At 36.2% G+C, this 24,600-nt stretch overlaps 1 protein-coding gene across 10 annotated transcripts in view; it reads left to right on the top strand.

Moving 5' to 3' along the window:
* Positions 1-24,600, top strand: part of QKI (QKI, KH domain containing RNA binding) — a 151,096-nt gene that overhangs the window by 33,744 nt on the left and 92,752 nt on the right. For all 10 annotated transcript variants that reach the window (XR_012496815.2, XM_074333801.2, XM_074333797.2 and 7 more), the window contains exon 2: positions 6,979-7,121. Coding sequence is in view for 9 of the 10 variants with exons in the window: in XM_074333801.2 (XP_074189902.1) it covers positions 6,979-7,121 (143 nt within the window). In the remaining variant the exon portion in view is untranslated. The remainder of the gene's footprint in view (positions 1-6,978; positions 7,122-24,600) is intronic.

Here is a 24,600-nt window from a genome sequence, read left to right as displayed (position 1 = left end):
CTTGTTACTGGCCGCCCTGACCTCTCTTCATTAGTGACACATTCTCTCTCCTCAGAAAAAAACATTTAATCCATTTGTACACTGCCGTTTTCTTCATGGCATTATCCCCATAAGCTTGGACTAACATGTCCCCGATTTCACTTCCACTCGTGCCAAGTGTAACAAGAAATTTCATGTTTCTTCGTTGCTCTAATTCAAGCTCAGACAGTCTCACGATGGCACACAAAAACACGCAACAATAATGAACACCACTCAGCAAGACACCGCCACACATCAACGCGAACACAGCTGTGAGACACTGATGTCCCAAGGTTATGAAACCTTCCCAAGCTGTTTGTACAGTGCTGCCAATGTAAGCACATAGGGGCAAGTTCGCGGACTCAGTTGTCAGACCTCGTATGTACAGCATCATCTTTATCCATTCGTGTATTGCTGGACATACGTTGCTTCCATATCTTGGCTACTGTAAATAATGCTGCAGTGAACATAGGGATGCATATATCTTTTTGAATTAATGTTTTGGATTTCTTTGGATAAATGAGACATGGAATTACTGGGTCATAAGGTTGTTCTATTTTTAATTTTTTGAGGTATTGTATCTTTTTTTTTTTTACTTCTATGTGTCTAAAAATATACATACTTAATACAAATGGGATCATATAATAAACTCTTTTTTCTGCTTTGAAATAGTCTTCAGGAAGCTGCAGCTAGTATTAAATACTGACACAAAACAGCTGCTGAGAACAACCATGGGAATAAGATGGACATTTTATGAGACTTGCTGTTTCATATTTTTTATGTGAAATGTATGAATGTGTCAATTTTGCAGTTGTTAATTTTGGCAATTTGAAGGAGGGCTATTTGTCGGATTTAATTTTGTAGTTTTTCTTTTCGTGCTTCTAGTTCTGAAGTACAAATACAATTCAACCCCAAAAATAAGGTCCCATTTAGAAAATTGATACCATTTTTATTTTTATTTTTATTTTTGCCACTTGCAAAGCAGTTACCTGAAAATTAAATCAGGTTCAGTTTATTCAGTTGTATAGTAAATATTCTCTAGTAACCTGCTTTTTAATGCATTTGCTTTCTGTACCGTGTGGACATGGCTTTTAAAAATGAGCACAGTGAAGTTATATTATTCTGTGGGTTTTACTCCACTCAAAATATCTTTAAAACTTTCCTGCATTAGGTAAAAACTCTGAATTAGGGTTTCTTTTAACAGAAGAGATCTTTGTTGACTAAGGGTACATGACAGCCACCTCTTTATGTAGTGGCTAGAAATACACTCCTTATATTATTGTTTTAAGATTTAGTGAGTATCATGTAAATAGAGACTACTAATTTGTTAAGTAAGACATAAAATTATTAAAATCTTACTTTGCCGTTTGTATTAGTGTGCCGGTTTAGTGTCCAGCCAGAAATATTTTGCGATAGTGAGGAAATAAGAGCCCATATAAACTTCAGTTGAAATGATGAGAGCTGTCATTTTAACTTGACTTATATTTTATACTATGTACATCAAAGCATATATATTTTTATAAAGAGTTGGCTCTTATTTTACTGCATAAATTAATGGAAAATGAAATTTAAAAAAATGAAGGAATAATGGTTGATTGATACTATAATCTTTCATTTCTGTGTTTTAGCTCTAGCTATACTATAGTGATAAGGTAATTTTTTTGATGGATTTAAGGTTAAAATGCAAAGAAAAAGCAGATAGATGCCCAAATGAAATATAATATCTATAACATAAGAATAGCCGGTTGAGCAATTGGAATTAGCTACCATAACACTTGAGTGAACAGTATGTTTTGTGTGAACATTTTTTTCAGTGTTTTAAACAGTCTTTTAATTTGAGTTGTTACAAATCATGAAAATAATACTTTCATGTATTTTATGTTTATATCATTAATAGTTTTATGTTTTCTAGTAAGCTAGTAAATATTTTGAATATTTCCTAATTTTTATTTTCTTGGTTTAAATTTGTTCAAAAAAATTCTACACCAGAATGTAAAATAGAGATGTGTTTTATTATTTTATCTAGTCTTCCAGCATTGCAGTATCTGTCTTGGGAAATGACAACTTAATTTCATAATTTAGATTTCTCACTCTGTATTTTTCTGTTCTCTAGTATTTCTTCATGTTCTTAATTCTGACATTCTGCTTTTCCATGGAGTGATTGGTTTGTTAATCCAATCGTTCAAATTTTAAAAGAATGCACAATTTTAAGGTGGCAAAGAGTGGGATGCACATACAGTAGTTCAGATACATGAAAAGAGTTTTGGTGATGGAAAAGCCAAAGGTAGAAATGAGCTGAGACTTTTGAAATGTAAGAATGATCTAAAATAAACCTGTTACATAAATTCATAGTTTGGTGAATTAAAGGGAAGGGAAAAGGCTTAAGGCAGATGATGTAATTAATATTAACAGGTCACATAAAACAGAACTGAACTGTACAGTGACTATTTTTTCCTCTTCTCTTAGGACCAGAATTTACTAACTGGTAATTGAGCTGTAGTTTGGAAAAGGAAAAACAAATCAAGATAATTTAAGCAGAGAAATACGAGGAAATAGTAGTGTAACTGAAAGAAACTTTTAGGCCTAAGCAAAAATAGTTTTCAGGATATTGAAATTTGAAAAAATGTAATAACTGAATAATGAGTTCAAGAAAACATAGAAAATTGGGGAAGCCTGAATATTGGAAAAGTGAGTACTTCCCCGAACTAAAAAATTTGTATTCTAAATTTGATGGCACAACCTGTAGGGTTCCAAAACAGATTATTTCCTGTTTAAACTGATAGCTCCAGTGGGAGGCTCAGGTCCTAGTGTAGCTTGAGATTTCATTACACAGTTGATAAGGTGTGCTAGTATTTTATTATCCAGGCTAGACACGTGTGTGCTGTGTGAAATTGCGGTTGGATCCTTGACTCATACAATAGTCAAATCTAAAGAGTGTCAACTGATAGATGAACAGAAGTCTGAAGGAATATGTCCAGTAGAAAACAACCATGAAAAAATTTTGAGCTGTCTACCAGTGTGTGAAGAAGCAGTTGTGGCTGAGGCTTAGTACCACCCTGATGGCAGCAGTACGATGCACTTCCCGAAGGAGTAAAGGTGCTCCTACACATAGGAGTACTGTGGGAGGTACAGTGTTAGGACTGGGGGTACACAGCCCTAGGCAGTCTGCTGCCCCAGCATGTTGGAAGGATGTGTGCGGAGCAGGTGTTCCATTTGAAAGGACATAGACTACTGGGGTGTGTCTAGATGAGTGGGAGGGTACAAAACCATGTCATTATATAGTTTAAAGAGGAGGACGCTTAGATATTACAGAACTTTTCAAGTATTTGTAGGGCTGTCATATGAAAGGGGCATTTGACCTATTTTTGTGAACTGTGGAATGTTGAGTAAGGGAAGTGGGGGAAATTTTAGGAAAGATTTTGGTTCAGTGAAATAAATTTGTGATATTTAAGAACTTCAAGATGTTTAAAACAAATTGTCTTGATCTTGGATATTTTTGGAGTGTTGTAGTGGGAATTACCCTACTAGGTGATTAAATAAATGGTTCTGAACTGTTGGTTCTCTGAACCACTACTGTAGGTTGATGAAAGTAATGTGGAGATGAGGGAACATTTGAGCATTCTCATGTAATGTTTGATACAGCAAAATAATTACATGAAACATACTATAGTTATGAAGCATGGTGGGGTGACATAAATGAACACCTGTGAACCTACCAGCTACAAAGGAACTAGGGTATCACCCATACCCATGATGACATGCTTCTGTAGTGTTTGGGCTGTGATTATAGCAACTTGATATCAACATTAACAAAAGCTCTGATTGCCAGGACTGAACAGAATGAAAAGCTTTGGAGACAGAACTTTTTAAAACATGGAGGAAAAGAATAAATGGAGTCCTTGCATACTGAGGTTGGAAACCAGTGGATTCAGTTGAGACACTCAGTAAGCAACCTCTAATTATATGAGGTGCAGGCACAGAAAGGTTAAGTAAGAAACTTGTCTAAAATCACACGAGCAGTTACTGTTAGAACTGGAACCAAAACTTGTTCTAACTTGAGTGTTGTAAATAACATGCCAAGAAGTGCTAACAATTTCCTGGCTAGAAAGTTGCTGGTGATACAGGGTCGTACTCCGCTGGTTAGACTCCGCAGTGAATTAGATTGTAAATGCCTTGAGAATTAGAACTGTCTTAGCCATTTCTTGTTCCCATATGTACTGTCTTGTATATAATTTGTGTTCTAATAGTAAATTGAGTGGTATTTCTTAAAGACTGAAAGAAACATGGTAGAAAGACTTTTTTATCTTAAGAAAAGTGGGATTTATAATTGTATGATTTGTACTTTGCTTTATATATACTCCCTGTCATTAGAAAACAGCAGTTTCTTTCCTCTTGACTTCTTTCTTGACCAAATACCTGTAGTGGAGTTGATGACTCCTGCTTTTGTGCTACCACTGTGTCTATACCCTTACTTTCCTTAGGTATCTATTTGTATATATACCTTCTATATTGGACCATGTTGAGAGCTGCAGTTATGACTTGTTTAACTTGAATGCCCTGGACCCTGGCTCATTCCTCCCTTCATTCACCCCCCACCCCATCTACCCAGTCCACCAAGTAGTAATTGAGGACCCACTGTGTTCCAGGGATGACTTTAGGAGCTGGGGAGACAGAGTAACAGATTGTCATGGAACTTTCAGTTGTTAATCAGAATCACACCAATGTTTATAGAAATACAACTTAAGTTGTAAATGTATCTTTTCTTCCATTATATCATCTAGTTGGATATGTGAAGCGTGTTGGTTTTTTGTGTATTTATGTTTTTTATTTTTTTAATCTAGTCGTCTGAATTTTCTTATTTATAATTGATTTTCTAGGTCTTTTTTTTTTTAAGTTTGATAAAATTCTTTACCTAGAAAAATCATTATTTTTCCCTTCAAAGACTATTCCTATGGTTACTGATAGATTTTAAAATATTGAACTAGTTTTGCATTCGTAGTATAAATTCCACTTTGTTTTGGTGCATTATTCTTTTAATATGCTGGTGGAACCTCTTCATTTAGGATGTTTGCATCTATATTTATAAGCAAATTTTATCTATAGTTTCGTTCTATGTTATTATCAGGTTGCTGTTTCAGTGTTTATTAACTTCATAACAAGAATTGGGCAGTTTCTGAAGAGGAGATTTAAATGTAATAATATTGAAAGTGCTTTTATATAGAGACCGGGACTAAAGGATAAATGTGTATTTAATTATATTAACATTTTCTAATTCCCTTTGGTTAATTACTTGCTGTAATTACATAAATTATGTAAACAATCTTTTATGTTTAAATTATTACTTGGTTGCTGAAAACTTGATTTGAGAATTGCTATCTTATGCTAATTTAAGATAAACATTAATTTGATACTGGACATCTTTAGAAAAGATTTCATTATGAAACTAGAAGTTTAAAAAGCTTAAAGAATGAGGTCTTGTTTTTGTAATGTAGTTAAATCCCCAAGGTATGTTCTTTTGATTTTAAAAAAAAATTATTTACTATTCAGAAATAAACATTTGGTTATCTTTGACAAACAAATTGTTATTTAAGAGAGAAAATGTTATAAAATGAATATTGCCATCATTGAAGCAGAAAATGTATGAGAGGATAGTATTTTCACTGATTAAGACTTTGTAACTGGGTAAGAACACCTTTAATGATGCCTTTTTGTCGCATTGGGTTTTATTTAACTGAAAGTGATTTAAATAACTAGTTAAGAAAATTCAAGTGTGCATTCACATTTGATAGTTCTTTAAAAGCAATAGATTGAAATTCCATGATTGGAAGGCATACAAATACATTTTAAAAATGAAAGGCATTATGTTTTTAAATACTAATGGGCACAAACTTTTTCCGCAAGGAGGACATAATCTACAGCATGGAGAGATGGTTACAGAGACATCAGCTAATTTAATAATGATAGCCCTTATTAGTGTGTTCCAGCGGGCAGGAGGGTATCATCTAGCACATTGTAGAAGCTTAAAGAATTCTTGAAAGAATTAATCAATTTCTTGGTACAGAACTTGATTCATTAAAATAGATTTCTTGTACTTTTTTTTTTTTTTGAGAAGTATGTTTATACCTGGGATGTCATAATAGTTTTTTTTAAAGGTCATTGACTAGGTATCTCATCTTTCTTTCTTATATTTTATTCATTAACTTAATGTAGTGTAATTTCCATTTACCATCACCAATGGCTTAGCGGTCAATTCCAAGATACCCTTCTTTTGCTCTTTCCTGTACCTTTGTGGTGTTTGACACCGTTGATCTCCCTGTCCTTGAATCTGTCATTTCTTAGCTGCTTTGATACCTCTTCCCTTCCTCTCCTATCTATTGCCATTTCTTCTTGGTTTGAATCTTGTTTTCCTCACCCCTTAAATGCTGCTTTTCCTAAGGTTCATTCAGTCCTTCGCCCTCCCTATACTCTCTTTAAGACACCTCTTTAGTCCTAAAGCTTTATCCACTGTATTTGAGTATCAAACTCAGACTTCTGCTGAACTGAACATCTGTGCGTTTGTTGGGCATCCCTGTTAGTTCTGAAGTAGAAGACAGCCTTTGGTGTTAGTTATGATACTTACTTACTGCAGCTGTCATTGGAAAGACTGGCCTCATTTAGGCGTGGAGAAATTAGATAAAATGACAGATCTGTATCATAGTGGATAAGAGCTTGGGCTCTGAGGTTAGTTATAATAAATTATAATATTTGGTATATAAATTTGATTTCTGATAGAAATTAATTGCAGCTGTAGTCCTGTTAAACATAGAATTAATTCAGAGAATGATAGAATAGGTCAACAGTTCTTTACTTCTTTGAGTTTTAACACTTTATGAATGAAATCCTCCCCTACCCTCTTTTTTGTTTTCCTGGACTAGCAAGACTGTCTTCGTCTAACACATTTACAATTTTTACTTTTAACAGAAATTAGCAGAGTACGGAAAGACATGTACAATGACACGTTAAATGGCAGTACAGAGAAAAGGAGTGCAGAGCTGCCTGACGCTGTGGGACCTATTGTTCAGTTACAAGAGAAACTTTATGTGCCTGTAAAAGAGTACCCAGACGTAAGTATATGCTGCTGTTTCATTCAATGTTTGTTCTGCTTTACGTACTTTGGGAAGAGATATATCTGGTAGTGAATACTTAAGCGTTGTCAGCTGTTTTTTTAAAAAAATTCATGTGAGGGCTAGAGATGTGAATAATTTGGCATGGATATCTTCAAAAATTGTCTAAATATGTTTCTATTTGAATGCTGCTATGTCACTTTTTGAAATGCACATGGTAAAGACTTAGTATTAGATTCCAAACCGAGGCGACAGTTACATAAAGAGCTTTGGGCTGAATGTTGGAGAACACCAAGGACCACTCTTAGCTCACCTTGGGCCTGACCTCAAAGAAGCCATTGCCGGGCCCTCTCATCTTTCAGTCACATGAATGGTTGGCCGATGTGGCAGTTAAGATGCCTTTAGCTCTAAAATTTCTGTGATAACCACTGTTTGTCATTTATGTTTTGTTCATCTTACTCTCTTGCTCAACTAGCCTGTATTAGCATTTTGTTGCGAATAGCCTCCTTGTCCTATGCCAGTTAATTTATAAATAGCTCCAAACTCTTTGCCTTTTATTGCAAAGCCTTACATGATACGGTCCTTTCTGTCTCTCGGAGCTCACCGTAAATGATTCCCCTCTTCCTCAATACACTGTGTAGTCACATGGACTCTTAGAACAAGTCAGGTCTGCTCCCAGCCTGCGGACCTTCGTGTTAGCTGTCCACTGATCCCTACGGGCTGACTTCTGCTTGTCATTAAAGTTTCAGCTTCGGGTACTTCAGAGAGGCTTTCCCTGACCATGTGATCTAAAAGCAATCTGGTTACTCGTTGTTTCATGTAAGGCTCTTTATCTCTCAGCAGTAGCATTTGTTATCTGATATTTTTCTTATTTATTTGTTTATTTTTCTTTCTCTTCCCAACAAAATATAAGCTACTTAAAACAAGAACCTGTTTTTGTTATTAATTGCTATATTGCAGGTGTGCATAGTATTGGACGTACTAGGCGTCCACTGCATATTAATAAATAAAGGCAAATTGCTGGCTTTTCGCTAGGTTTCAGAGGACTTTTCTGAAAGCAAATACAAGAAAGAGTCGGTACTGTAAGGTCAGAAAAAGGTGCTGTGTGCTCTAAGATTCAGTGATTGTGTGAACAGTATACTAATCTGGAGAAGGGAAATCAATGTCTTAAATTGGAGTAATGGGGAAAAGCTTTGATATTTCACAAGGTGCATTTCCAGTACAATTTTCTATAAATTGAATACATTTACTGTTTTTATAAGTTGTTTTTGGTTGCAAATATACAAACAGTTCTTGGTAACATGAGCAAAGAAAGAATTTGTTGGAAGATAATTGGGTGTAGTACAGGGATTAAAGACCGGCCTGAGGGCAGCCATGAGAACCTCAGTAGTGGTTTGGACCTTCTGTTGAGATCCCTGCTCTTAACGTAATCTGGCATCAGCGTCTCCCAGACCCTGTCGTCAAACTTCAGAGTCTTAGGAGAGAGACTGTGTTTTGGACCAATCTGCCATGTGTAAGGGACCTGATTTTAGCTAGCATATAACCTGGGTGTGACCACTGAGGGCCTTCCCTGGGTATCAGGACGATTCCTAGAGATGCGCAGCTGTCCTAATGGAGTCCACTGTTGTTTGGTGTTTCCACATCTCCTAAAGGGTGTCAGCCTTCTCATCTGCTTTTGTGAACTATAGAGGATAAAGTTGCAGCACGAGTCATGAACATAGAATACTTAAGATAAGACCTTGTTAGAGAATGTAACCTTCATCTTCCTGGTCCTCAGTCTTCTTTTAAAAAAGAATACAATTGTCTAGGTCTGTGGTTCTTAAAATGTGGTCCCAGCACCTCCAGTTCCCACACCTACTGGGAACTGAAGGTTCCAGCGCCCCCCACCCCCCACTAGCTGAATCAGCCACTTCCAGGGGCTCGGCCCAGCGCTCTGCCTGCCAGGCCCATAGATGTTCTGATGCAGCGCGAGTGCAAGATCACTGTTCATTTTATATCATTAGAATAAGCCAGGCAGACTGTGAACTAAACATCTCTGCTTTTGTGGAGCAGGCATTGCAGTGGCAGAGACAGACAATAAGCAAAAGAATATTTACTTTAGGTGCCGCCAGTGCTATGGAAAAAAATAAAGTGGGATTAGCACAAAAATAGTGACTATGTTTATAGTCAAGAAATCTCTTACAAATGAAGGGAATGAAGAGACATGAACGGAGTGATGGGAAGGAGGGCATGAACGTCCTCTGGGGGAAGGACATTGCAGGCAGAGTGAACGGCCATTGCAGTGACTTTGGCCTGAGCATGCTCGGGAAGGGTGGTAGACGTGAGATTAGAGAGCGAGCAGAGGGGCCATATCATGTAGGGGCTGTGGGCCCCCAGAGGGATTGCAGATATTGCTGTGAAGGAGATGGGGAGATGTTCAGATGTTGTGAGCCAAGGAGTGACGTGAGCTCAGTAGGGTTTTAATAGATTCATTCTGCCCGCTGTGTGGAGGAAGGCTGTCGGGCAGTGGTGGCAGCAAGGAGGCCAGCTGGGGAACACGGGAGGAGCTTGAACAAGAGGACTTAGAAATGCTTGGCTCCTACATGGGATTTGCTGAGTCGCTAATAGGGTGTGAGGGAAAGTCAGGAGTAGCTCAAAGGTTTTGGTCAGTTGGAGTAATGGAATCCTAAAAGACAGAATCCTGAAGACTGAGGGAAGGCTAGGTTAGAGAGTTGGGGGTTCAGCAGTTCTGATGTAGAGGTGTTGAGTTTGAAGTCAGACATCCAGTGTAGGCGTGTCAACCAGGCAGGTGGGCATATGAGTTCTGCACTCTTGGCACCCAAAAATAACAAAGCTATTTAAATGACAAATTTAGTTATAATTCATAAGAGGATAAAAATTGACATAAAACTATTTTGGTCCTCCAGATAGTTTTTTTCATACCTTGATTTTAAATTTGTTAAAATAATTTAAGTTTGGTAAAATTGAGATCTGCACAGATTTTTTGAGTTTTTCTTCTTGGAGGTTAATTCATACCAAGTGAGTAGTACTGTTTACTGGTGTATATTAGGAGCTTTATCTCAGCTTTAAAAAAATTAAATAGTATTAAATAAAACAGGGGAGTCTGTCAGATTTTGGATGTATGGGAAAAGATTTGTTTCAGAATTATGAATTAAATATTGGCCAAAATGAAATAAATTATTTTTTATTTTCTTCGGTTTATGTATCTTAGAGGTCATTACAAATGCTTCTTTCCCACCTTCTACCCCACATTTGTGTGTAAGCTTGACTTGGTGAGTGAGCTCATCCCACTTGACTTAAAAATTTTATTATTCAAGTTATGATTAAAGCTTTTATTATTTACGTTTCAAAGGGGCCGTGTAATGTAGTGGTGACAAGTGTCGATTCCGATGCTGACCCCTGGCTGGCTCTGCTATTGTGTGTGTGTGACTTTGGGCAAATTACCTGTCATCTCTGGTCCTCAGTTACCTCATCTCTAATGGAGATAGTAATAGGATGACTCTTTCGCTGGGTTATGACGAGTTATAAGTGAATTATAAATGAGTTAATATATGTAAAGCACTTGAAAAACACCTTTTATAAGTATTACCAGAAGGTGAGCTCCCTGAGGGTGGGCATTTTGTCTGTTTTCATATTCCCACTGCCTAGAATAGTATCTGGTAAATGTTAGAAATGCACAGTAAATATTGGTTGTGCATCTCTGAATGAAAGCCTCACTCTTTCAATTATTGCTAAACTTTTTAAAAAAAACTTGCTATCTTTTGCATTTGCACATAGCAACTTATTTATAGAAGTGTTAATTTGGAGTTATTGTTTTGGGCTTGTGTATAGCTCTGAGATGACAGAAGAAAGTCTTAGACTCAGTGTCTCAGAAATGCGGTAGTAGTGCACCAGCTTCAGAGTGGTTTAGAATCAGTGCCTCGGTGTGGGAATGAGATGTTACTCTCAGTAGCCTATTGAAAATGTACCGAAAAGTTTTACAAAATTCATGTTTGTCAATATTTATATTTATGGATAAAGCAGACTTGTATTGCATCTCTGCTGTGTACCAAGCACTTCCTGGGGGTGGGGATATGAATTCAGTTGAGAAAACTCAACGTAGTGGAGCTGATGAGTTCTTGAGCCAGACATGCCTAGGTTTTGAATCCTGGCTTACCCCCTTACTGGTGGCATTTGTCAGCAGGTGCCACGATAATGCTCCATAGTAGGCTACTGTAACACTCAGTGTCTTCAACCAATGCACATTGATTTCTGTGCTTCAGTATGTACTGTGTGGCGGCTCTGGTTCTGCTGATGGGCTGAGCTGAGGGTGATCGCGTTGATCCGGGCGGACTGCAGGGGGTTTAGGTCTCTATTTGGATTCCTGCGGGGCGGGCGGAGCCCAAAGGGGCAGCAGCTCCTTGGAACATTCCCTCTCCTGGCAGGTCGCTGGAGTGCCAGCTCCAGGCCAGACTGCTTCCGCATGTGTAAGGCCTCTGCACGTGTCCCATTCACTACCAAACACTCCGTTAGCCCAGTGATTGTCAACTGGAGAAGTTTATGCCCCTCAAGGACATTTGACACGATCTGGATGTATTTTTTGTTGGCAAAACTTTGGAGGGGTTACTAGTGGCATCTAATGGGTAGAGGCCAGGGAAGCTGCTAAACACCCTACAATGCACAGGGTGGCCCCTCCCACAAGAATCCCGCCCAAATGTCCGTAGTGCTGAGGTTGAGAAATCTTGTATTGTCAAGCCACTGTCCGCAGTGAGGAGGACACTGAATAAATATTTGCTGAATAATAATTGAGACTATCCCACTGGCTTGGAGTACATTACTTTTTTAGAATCTGTTTCCTTGTCTGAAATTATAAGGTCTATCTCAGAATTGTTTGAAGGGATAAAGAAAACAAATGTATGACGTCTGGTAGAGCACTAAGTATGTATGGTTCTTGTGATTGTGAATAAGAAAAGTATCCTATCCTTGAGGGAGTCCACAGTCTTACATGAAAGATAAAAGATATTGCATTAAATCATTCAATACTATTTATTATACATTTATAAAATGATACACGAATGAAGATAAAAGTTATACATAGGCCATCAAACTGGTAATTTGGCACATTAAGTTATTAAGGACTTGTTTGAATCCACGGAGATCTTATAAACAGTATATGGATGGATTTATCTCTGATTGATATGAATAAAAGATGTTATGTTTCAACAAATCAGTAATAATTCTGTCATTACATTTGCCTAGTTATCAATTTTGAATTATGAGAAAATGTTTTATAGGATCTACTAGAGTGGTAGATAAGTACTAAATATTGGCAGATCTAGCTGTTAGGGATATTAGTTGTTCTGTATATAATACAAGAACGGATTAGACTGCTAAACTGTTTGCTTGGGGTGTGATATTATGAAATTGTAGTGAGACTTTTTCCAAGAGATTTTTATATGAAGATAACTGATTTTCTGATGTTTGTATAATGGGTCTTAATTTTGAATGATGATAGCTTTGAAAAAGTGTGTCTTATATCTGGCATATCATGATGACACATCACCAAAGATTTGTAAGATGGATAAATGCCTCTTCAAGTATTTTTTCAAGCTTGTAGGATCCCAGCCTGGCAACTGTCGTTAATGATACAGATTTATAATGTGAAGTACTCTCTATAGTCTCAATTATAACCGTTGTTAATGATGGAGCATGACTTTTTAAGTTCCCTTTCAATTTCCCTGGGTTTGCAGATAAAATTTGACTAGTCATAGTTTCTCACTTAGTATAAGGTTAATGGTGGTTTTCTTCTGTTTCTCAAGATTGTCACCTGTAAATTGGCTGTTGAGCTGGCATTTGTTTTGGAGGGGTTATGAGAAGAGAGGGGTCAATGCAGTTATGTTTCCAATGCAGTTATTGTTTCTTTATTGTGGCTTTGGTATTCTGGTGAAGGAATTGAGAATCTTCTGGAGTTTTCACATAAACTACTTTCACCTTTGTTCTTCTGAAAAGCAAATGGATAGTGAGTCAAAATTGAATGACCTGCAGTCTCCTTTTTCAATATTTAGGTTAAACCTTGATTTTTGCCTTCATGTCATCTTAATCATGAGTGCAAATATAGTATTTTAAAAGTAAGATCTACACATCTCTCTTTGATAGTTTATACAGGAAAGTATTACACTTAGATTCTTGATTTTAAGAAGGTTAGTATATGATTTTGAGTGGAGTTGTGAAGTTTTTCAGATTACATATTAGCCTGTTGAAGTTTTCAATTTAGTAGTACGATTTGATAATATGGAGCATGTCTTTATGTTTTAGGTAGAGAAACTGTGATTGTTGACTTGGAACTTTAAACAGATTTAGTGAAGGTCAATTTTATCACTTTTTTTTTTGTTTTTAGTTTTGAAGTTTACTTTTTATTTCACTTTGCAAAAGTATATTGAGGGCCTGCTCTGTCCCAAAATATTTAATTGGCTCTTTATGCTCTGAGATATACTAAATTTCTTAGGCTATTAATAAAAATTATTCCAAAAAGGTATTCAAGAGGGTCTGAAAACAATACATTTAACTCAGGTGTTTTTTTTTTCCCTTAAGTTTAACAATTTTTAAAATAATAAGCCTTCTCAGAATCTTAAAATGAGAATGCTTTCTTTTGTAAGAAATGTATTTTAATATTTAAAAAGAACTAATGTTCAAAAGAATAAATTAAAAGATGGAGTTAGTTTTAGGGAAGAATTATTGCTTGTAAGCAAATACTTTCCATGCTTAGTTGAGGTAGAAAGTTTTGCCTATGATTTCTCTCATCCAAAAAGTTGGTTAGAATCTGCTCTGTTGAAATTACTGTTACAAAGGACTTATAAATCAGTTAGATACCCAGTCACGGGTATCTAACGTGCATATCTCTAAGATTCTTTCTGAAATACCAAAGCAATATAATGCAGAAATTGGAGAGACACCTGCTTCTCGGTGCTGTTCGTATTCTGGAAGCATTGAGATGTTTCTGTTAGGTATTAGAGGAAGCAGGGAGGAGCTAATCAGCTGTTGGCCTGTCATCAGAGAGCAGTGTCTCCTCGAACTGAGTGCAACAGTCAGTAATGGAATCTTCTGAATCCTCACCTTCCGCCCTCCAAAACTGGCAAATGAAGTGGGCTGTGGAGCAGTTGAAGGTTATACCGCCAAGGTCGTCCACCCATCTTAGTACTCGCTTAACAGAAGGTGGTATGCCTTCTTTTGGTTAGAATTTGTTTGAGCTGACAACTGCCGTAGTTTTGGATAGATAGAACCTGCCTTAACTTCACCCTAGGGATATTGAAATCGGACTTCTAAATGGCTAGCCTTGGAACTAAATTTAGGTAATTATTTCATTGGGAAAACCATAAACCCAACCCTTTAGAACAAAATAGTTTATATATAAGTTAGGGACTTCCTGAAATCTAGTTGTGACTACCATAGAAAACTGCTTTTCCCCAAGTCCAAAAACAAGTATCGGTAAGCAGCCTGCCCAGCATGAACTTGGCCATCTCTGTTTCACATTGGGATGATGATTTTTTCTTTCTTATTTGGTAAGGAATTGCTTAAAAATGTGTCCATGTTGCATTGTTTGGAGTTACAGAACAATGATAGTTTTGATTAGTTTCTTGCCTTTTTATTTCTAAGGCTGTATAAAAGAAGTATAAATTTGCAATTTTAAGGACACATTAAAACGAAATGTAAAAAACCCCAAATTTGAAAAGAAACATGAAGGCTAAAGGAGAGGTCTGAGTATAAACCAGTAAAACGTTGGTGTCACTCTTCCGGAATGTTGTGTGTGGCCCTGTGATGAGCAATTGGCACGGAAATAAGACATAATCCTTGCTCTCCCGGTGCTATTACAGCCACAATCCAATTATGCAGTAATGGGCCTACACTAATACTAATAAAACATATTTCCATCTACTCAACACCTGAAAAAATGTCACACGGCATAGTCCTTGTACTTATGATACTTCTGTCTTGAAATGGAAAGTGGAAATAATAGTTGTTCTGTTTTTATGACATTATTGACTGTCATTTGGACTTTATCCTGAGTTCAGTCAGTCCGGCTTACCATTGGAGAAACTTGTGAAATGTATACAGAGTTCTTGCGCTGCATATAACTTACTCAGTGATTGAATTTTTTACTGTGAGAATGAAAAATCGCTAAATGATTTTTCTGGCCACTTTCTAGTGTATTATTCAACAATCTGAATAAATATTAGTTTGTTCAATGTGCTGTATATTATGAGACACTGGGGATTTTAAAAACAACAAAATAAGTAGAAAATAAATAATAAAAATTAGAGTAGAAATCAATGAACTGAAAACAGTAAATCAACAGAAACAATCTATGAAATCAAAAGCTGGTTCTTTGAAAAGACCAAAACAAAACGATAATCCTCTAGCCAGGCTAACAAGAGAGACAGACAGAGAGACAGAGAGAGAGAGAGAGAACACAAATTACTAATATCAGAAATGAAAGAGGGGACATCACTATAAATCCCATGGACATTAAAAGGAAAATTGAGGAATACTATGAACAACTCTACCCACAAATTTTGTGCTGGTTCCTGACTTCAAGGAGTGACCTGCAAAAGAGACATGCGGATCCTTGCACACATGTGTTGGGGCTCAAGGAGGTTGTATGCAAAGTGCCCTGAGATGGTCACTTTGGAGAGAACAGCTGTCTAGGAATCAAAGAATACACATGGAAATCACAGAATGTTTGAGCTCAGTGTTGTGTGATGAGGAAGATTGCCATGCTTGGTGGAAAGGAAGGACAGGGAGAAAACTAAACGGACCTGCCATTTCTAGAGAACAGTGAATGGCTGGCTGAACAGAAGGGCGATAGCAAAAGTAAGAGTCTGAAAAGTAGTTGGGGATCTTTTGAAGGGCCTTGTGTATAAGAGTATGGACCTTAAACTATCAAATACATTGTCATCTAGCTGTGTCATAAACCCCTTGTTGGCTTTCATTGCCTCATACTTGAACTTTAATTGGCTGTTTTTTCCCTAAGCACTTCCGGAAGGCTAGTCGTCTGTCTTATACAACTGCCTTTGTTTGGAATGGTTTCAGACTTTCCCAATTCTGCCTATTCTCAAAAGATGATTTATCATAATTTAGGCTATCCAAATTCATATGCCGCAGATTTCATGTTTTGGTTATTACTGGTTACTATTCCCTCCTCCCTTCCACCTTAAAGCCGCTGGTGTAAGTGCTGCTTCTTACATAGTCTTGTGCCACTAATAGATGAGTAAAGATAAAAAGTCTTGCAAAATGATTCATATAATATTATTTAGCATAAGGAGACACATTTGGCAACTTATCTAGAATTAATATGAAGGTAGAAAAGGGATAAAATATTTGTCTCCCCAAAAAGCACAAGCTGTTTTGATGTATTCATTTTAGCATTTTAAATTTAAAAACATTTGTACAATAAATCCTCACTTAAAGTCTTTGATAGGTTCTGCGACTTCAAGCAAAACGAGGTATGATGAAACCAGTTTTTACCATAGGATAATTCATATAAACAACGTTCAGTTCCTAGGGCATCTAATCGTTACAAAGAAACAACATTGAATGAAATGTTCCGAGGACCTGCTAAATAGTCACAACTCTTCTCTCATCTTAAACACAACTGTGTCAGATAGGCTCACCAGTGTTGACTACACTTGAGGTGGTTTATTTTTTATCATCTGCTAAGTAAAAGGCTTCGTCAACAAATATACGTGTGTGTCTGTTTAATACCTATTATGTGTCTTACTGTGTTTCCCTGAAAATAAGACCTAGCTGGATCATCAGCTCTAATGCATTTTCTGGAGCAAAAATTAATTCAAGACCCTGTCTTATTTTAATACAGTATAATCCGGGTCTTCTATTAATTTTTGTTCCAAAAGATGCATTAGAGCTGATGGTCCGCCTAGGTCTTATTTTTGGGGAAATACGGTACGTGATACAATGTAAGGTTTGTAAGGTATGTGATTAAAATTACCTTAGAAATACTAGATACAATATTTAAAAACAGATAAACAGTCTCTTGTGCAAAAAACAACCAAAGAAGTCCATGTTTTTAAAAATTGTTCTTCCAAAATTGTAAGTGGAAATTATTCTTTAACATTTCTTACTAGCATTTCATTGAAATGCTTTTGCTAATCCATTTTTTATTAGTTACCTGTTTTGATATTGTCATAGGAGGTTTTATCTTTAATTGTAGATTTCTTAAAAGGTTAATGGAAACATTTGCCCTAATTCTTCATATATTGTCATTGGTAGAAATCTATCATTTCTGTTTACGATGAAGTGAGCAGCAACGACTAGCATTAGACGTAATTGTTGTTAACCTCTTCTTTAGAAAATAGCATGCCACTTGGCAGACATAGAATTGGTGAGCCATAGAGAAGGTCTATACTTAAACAGTGGAGTTAATGAATATCTTTTTTCTCCTTTCTTTCCCTTGTTTTGGCCTTTATAGCTGCAGTTAGCTCAGGCTGTTTGAAATGATTTTCTTTGAATGTGTTGTGACATTGTTTTAATTGAATGAAGCTGCAGAACTAGCATGATAAATCAACACAGAATGAATTTTAATGCAAGGCAAATGATATTAACTTGGAAATTGGTTGCAGTAGACAAAGCAGCTGCTATGATTAATTTTTTTTTTCATTCTCTACTTACAACATTTTGAGAAGGATGACCTTGACAGTTTCAATTGTGCTGGAATCCCAGTGGTAAGCACGTTAACACACTTGAGCTGTTGTTTGTTGGTTCTTGAGTAATAAAGATTTGGTTCATTTTTAAGGTTAGGAAAATTTTGTGTTACAGATTTAATATGTTGGTTTTGACTAGTTTAAAAACATTTATTATTAATAAATAATAATTGGGAGGATTATTTAGCTGTGGCAAAGTCTTTTTCTGTGTAATCTTAATGCCGTGGTTCCAGCAGAAGAACCTTTAATATGTGAAAAGAATAGGATGTACCAATAAGGGTCTTCTAAGTGTCCATATGTCATGAAGTGTAGGCCAACCAGTGTGACAGAGAACCTAAGTCAAAAACACTTAGTTATTGAAGTGCTGAAGTACCTGTATTTATAGTGCTTTTTTCCAGACATTCTTTGCCATATCTGAGACATATAATGTATATCCAGTATGTGAGTTGCTTTGGCAAAGATCTGTATAGAGCACACCTATTACTGAGGAATAGCTGGCAGGGCTAGTTATTTGAAGAAACAGTCAAGGTTAATGAATAGAGTAAAGGGATTTTTCACAGATTTCTTCAGAGCAGAGAGAATTTCTCCTTTGCTACTTCTCCTCCTCCTTTTTAAATCTCTAGCATCTAAGCATATTTCACTCTTTACCAAATAGCAAATTTTGAACAAATGTTTTATTGAGTTACATTTGAAAATGGAAGGCTATTTTCTATTCTACTGAAAAAGACCCAAACTAAACAAAATGATTATGGGATGGGATGTAAGATTCTCGTCTCTGTTTACGTTATTTTGAGGGGAGGGAGGGGAGTGAAGTCCTGTGGCATCTGTGAGTATATAAAAGGTAAAGCTAGGAAGCTGCAGGAAAGTAGGGGGAGCTTGCTGTAAGTGAACATCGGGCCAGGCCTGTTGCTACGCTGTCTGTGATACGTGTCTTTTCTCTCTTCCTCAGACCCTCATTCTAACACATTTTTACTCCATACTACCTGAAGTTCTGTCAGTTCTAGATCTATTTAGATTAAAAGGCAACCTCTTTAAAAATGCCGTGGGAATTTCTCTGTTTAAGGACTCACAGGGTCATTCAGACCATCTGAGCAATTCTAGTAAAATAGGACACAATATGAAAAAACATCTGCTTGAATGCATCAGAGACCCAACAACATTTGAAGAATTACTAGTTTGGATCCTGAGGAGAACAGATACTCAAGGATATAAGCCTGGCTTTTGCACACTCCTTTTCCTCTGGGTATTTTAGCTGAATCTGGACAGGACAGCTGAGAGGCTGAACTTTGGGGTCAGAGTTGGAGTCTGTAACCTGTATGTGGACACCTTCCCATCTTTAGTCTTTACTTTGGGGAGGGTTGCTGATGAGTGTGCATTCTAGGAGTAAGAGTAAACCAGAATTTCCCAGGCCCTCACAGACACCGCCTGTCAGCATCAAATTGTCTAATTCTCAGTAAGTGAAATTGTATTGAGGTGATCTTGGGTTGCTAGTAGCAGTAGGTGCCTGGCAAAAGCTGATAGGAAGATAATATGATTTTAGGCCTTATATTATTTCTGTAAGCTATTTAGTAAGTAGTGTCTGGTACACAGTAGAAAATAACCAAACACACATGAAGGCAAGATGACATTAACAAAATGAAACAAAACAATACAACACATCCATAGGGACTGTCGATATTAGAACTATCAGCCCCAAGCTTTATATGAGCTGTGCTTACTGTGTGTGACACAAAAGACAAGTTGGAGAAACGTGGCCTAGCAATGGGAATTATAGAAGAGAAATCAAACTGAATAAGTCCTTAACTGGAATAAACAGGCTTAACAGAAGATAACCATTGGAAGAGAGAATTAGTGAACTGGAAGATAGGTCAAAAGAAAATACTCAGTATTGAGAGGCATAAGGATGGAAAAACTAGGAAGGAGTATGAAAAATGAAAGGAACGCAATGAGAAAGTCCAGTGTAGAATGGGGCAGAAGCAGTGTTTGAGGAGAGGGTGGTTGACAACTTTGAAACCAAAGAAATAAAGTTGCAGACTTATGAAACTCTGAACCATAAAACAAAAACCATACCTAGGCACATAGTAAAACTGCTTAAAAGTAATGTTAAAGAGGAAATCCTCCCCCTTTTTAATTTTTTTTACTTATTTTCACTTACAGTTGACATTAAATATTTTTAATATTAGTTTCAGGTGTACAGCATAATGGTTAGACATTTATATAGTTTACAGTGATCCGCTCAATTAGTCTAGTACCCACCTGGCACTATACATAGTTACTACAATATTATTAACTACATTCCCTATATTGTAGTCTACATGTCCATGACTATTTTGTAACTACCAATTTGTACTTCTTGATCCTTTCACCTTTTTCACCCAGACCCCCCACACCCTTCCCATCTGGCAACCATCAGTTTGTTCTCTGTATCTATGAATCTGTTAACACGTTGCCTACGGCAGGGTTTAAATCCCTCGTGAAGATTCTCGTGATCGTGTTAAAAGTAGCAAAAGATTACCTTTAAAGTAGCAACAGTAAGACTCATGCTCATTTCTCAAGAAGTTGCAATGTAAATATGGTAAAAAAAAATCATTAAGGTGCTGAAAGAAAGTGAGTGCCAAACTAGAATTCCAAATCCATCAAAAATAAGAAATTTTCAGATAAGGAAAAACTGACACACTTTATCACCAGATGACTTACACTAAATGAAGTACTAAAGGGTGATTTTCAGACAGAAGTAAGAAAAATGATCCTAGTTGGAAAGTTGAAGATACAGAAAGGAATTAAGAATAATGAAAATGGTAAATGTGTAGGAATATATAAATATACATTATCTCTATAGAATAATAATGGCCTATTGAGTTAAAAAAACATAAAATTTGAAAAATAACTAATGACATATAAACTGGATTGGGATAAGGTGTTAAGTAATCTGGGGAGGATCCTTGCGTTTTATGGGGAAGGGGTGAAAGTACAAATTAGCATTTAGTGTTTGATAATTCAGTGATGCATATTGTAATCTTTAGGGTAAATAAGCGTATAACTTTAAAGCTAATAGAAGGCAAGAAGAAAAATAAATGGGGACGTAAAATACATAAGGCATGTAGAAAGTACTTAGAAGGTAGATCTAAACCATATAATGCACATGGATTAAGTGTTCCTTTTAAAATTCAAAGATTGCAAGATTAGATGAAGAAACAAAACTTACCTAGCTGCCATTTAAAACACCCTCAATTAAAATAGCAAAAGGTTGAAAGTAATAGGCTCAAGAAAGAGATACTATGAAAAAGCAAACAAACAAACTCTCTATTAATATTAACAGTCTTAATGACAAAAGATATTACTAGAGATATAACGGCAAAAGGATAAATTTTAAATCAATATATACCAAATAACACAGCCAGCCTTTAAACATAATACAAAAATAGAACTTAAAGGTGAAATGAACAAAAGTTAATCACAGAGGAATTTTCATTCTTTTTGCACACATAAAATATTTAGAAAACTTGACCATGTATACCGAAAAACAAGTCTGAACAAATGTTACAGGATTGATATTACACATAGTACGTTATCTGATTACAGTGTAACGAAGATAATTAGGAAACTCATGTTTGAAATGAGAAAAACAAATTTAAATATCCAATTGATATCATTTGACCTGAGTGATAATGGAAATACTACATATCAAAACTTTGGGATGTATATATATAAAGCCAACTTAGAGAAATACTTAAAGCTTTAAAATTCTGTATATTAGAAAAGAAGAAAGGGTGCAATAAGCTAAGCATCCATTTCATAAAGTGGGGAAATGTAATAGATTAAACCCAATAGTCGAAGGAAGTAATAAAGCTAGAGTAGAAATCAATTAAAAACAAAACAGAATTAAGAGAATCAATATATCAGGTGACTATTGCTGCATTATAATTAACTACCCAACACCTTAGATTAAAACAACCACCATTTATTTAGCTCCTTCTTCTGTTCTGCAGGCTGGTCATTTAGGCTGTGTTCAACAAAACAGTTTTTCTGGTCTGCCTCTGCAGTCGGCTGTAGGTGGGCTAAGCAGCTCTGGTTTTATGAGTTGCCTGGCTGTGGGCTGGGACATTGCTGGTGGCTACATCACTTGCTTTTCATTCTCCAGTAGATTAGTCTGAGCTTGTGTACATGGGAATAATAGGGCTCTAAGAGAGTAGATGTACATGCGACTGAGACTTCAGCTTTTAGAGCACATACCATTCTTTCCACTGCATTGTGTTGGAAAGCAAGTCAAAGCTAGCTCAGATTCCAGAGGTGAGCGGAGCTGCAGATGTACACTGCAGACGGAATAGATACTTTTAGAGGTGAGTGGGTAATTGTGGCCGATTTTAAAATCTGTATACCCCAATCAACAAAACAAAAATAAATTCTTTGTAAAGAGTGTAAAACTGATCAAGAAAAAAGGAAAACCTAGATAACCAATCAGGAATGAAAGAGGGGACATCGCTACAGATCCTATAGGTATTAAAAAATTATACATAGGATTTATATCAACGAATTTGAAAATGTAAACAATTGTGCGTATTTCTAGATAAGCACAGGTTACCAAAATTGACATAGAGAAGAACAAGAAATTTGAATCGAAGAACTGAATCCATAATTAAAAACCTTACACAGAGGAAAACTCTAGACCCAGGTGGCCTCACTACTGATTTCTATTCAATGTTTAAGGAAGAAATAATACCAGTTTTCTACAAGCCCATCTGGCGAGTGGAAAAAGAGGAAATACACCCCAACATGGTTTGAAGCCAGAATAATCTTGATGCCAAAACCCGGGAAGTATGAGAAAAGGAAATTACGGGCCAATTCCATTTGTGAATTAAAAAAAAAAAAAAAATCGCCAAAATGCTAGCAAACTGAATCTAGCAATTTATAAAAAGGATATGCATCATATTCAAGTTGAATTTGTTTTGGGAATGAAAGGTTGGTTCATCATTTGGTAGTTGGTTGTAATCTAGCATATTAATAGAATAAAGGAGAGATACTGTGGTTGTCTCAAAAGATGAAGAAATGTGATAAATTTAAACATTCACTGGTAGTTTTAAAAAACCTCAACAAGGGAATAGAAGAGGATTTTCTTAATATGGTGAAGTATATCTACAAGAAGTGTACAGATTAGTTCAGACTTTATGGTGAACTGTTGAAAACTATTCTTGAAATCTGGAACAAGTTTTGACTTTGAACTAGAACTTGTTTGACTTTGAACTCGAGGTGTGCTGGCCAGTGTGGTAAGGTTGGCAAGAAAAAAAAATGGTTGAAAGGGAAAGAATAATGTAACAGTCCTAGTTTGCAAGTGGTGTGATTGTTTACCTAAAGAATCCAAAAGAACCTGTTGAAAAAGTATGAGACTTTAGAATGAAGAAACAAGGTTGCTGGGTACAAGGTTTGATATATATAAAAACTAATTATGTGGTCATATGTAAGGAACAAAAATGAAATAAAAATATGGTATGACAATAGCCAGAGTAAACCCCAAAATGTCTAGGAATAAATCTAACAAAAATGAGTAAAGACTTATATCAAAAAAGCTTTATATTCTTGAGAGAAATCAAAGAAGACCTCACCAAATGAGGAAGTTACACCCTGTTCTTGGTTTTAAAGACTCTATGGGACTATCCCAATTAAAATTATTGCAAGTTGTTATTTTTAGAAATTGACCAAGTGTTTGTATCGTGTTTCCCCAAAAATAAGACCTAGCCAGACAATCAGCTCTAATGCGTCTTTTGGAGCAAAAATTAAGGCGCAATCTTATTTTACTATAAGACCGGGTCTCACATGAGACCCGGTCTTATTTTATTATAATATAAGACCGGGTCTTATAGAATATAGTATAAGACCCGGTCTTCTATTAATTTTTGCTCCAAAAGACGCATTACAGCTGATTGTCCGGCTAGGTCTTATTTTCGGGGAAACACGGTAAAGTCTATCTGTGAATATGAAAGGCTTTGAATGGCTGAGGCGCTCTTGAAGAAGAGCAAGGTGGAATAACTTGCTTACTGCATATCAAGGTTTATTATAAAGTTACAATAAGTAATAGTGTGATATTAAAGCAAGGATAAACAAATACGTTAAAACTAACAAAAGAGCTCAGAAACAGACTCAGCTATATATAAAGATGTTTTTGACAAGGTGGTAGTGTAGAGAAGTTGAAAAAGGATAGACTTTTCAGTGAAATGTGCTAGGGCAATTGGGTATCCATGTGACACTTAAAAAAAATGTCTCCTCACAGACACCAATTCCTGGTATACTGTGGGCATAAATGAGAAAGGCATAACGGTAAAAGTTCTTAAAGTCAATATAGAAGGAAGCCTTGATGATCCTGAGGTGGGGAAAGACTTCCTTTAAAGAGGACACGGAAAACACTACCCATGAAGAGAAGACCGATAACTTGCTACATGAAAACTCAGTGTAATTTCATTCAATTCAATCATATTAAATTTAGTCATATACCACCATTAAAAAAGGGCAAGAAGGCAAGCCACAGGACGGTATTTGCTACACATGTAACCATGAAGTAGAAATTGATTTTTAAAAAAAGTAAACAATGCAATAGAAAAATAGGAAACTTCAAATGTGCTTCAGAAAACGTGAATCTGAATGGCCAGTAGCTTGAAAAAATGATGACCTTTTTTTAGTAATCAGGAGAATGCTAATTTAAACATTTAGCAAATGCTCCAGAATGGCTAAAATAAAGAACATTGTCAGTGAGTGCTGCTGGAGAAGAAGTGGACCAAAACAAATTCTTTTCT

The sequence above is a fragment of the Rhinolophus sinicus genome, chromosome 2 (genome assembly GCF_057876585.1).
Source record: "Rhinolophus sinicus isolate RSI-liver-muscle chromosome 2, RSI-T2T, whole genome shotgun sequence".
Classification (NCBI taxonomy): domain Eukaryota; kingdom Metazoa; phylum Chordata; class Mammalia; order Chiroptera; family Rhinolophidae; genus Rhinolophus; species Rhinolophus sinicus.
This window is presented reverse-complemented; position numbering and strand designations above follow the sequence as displayed.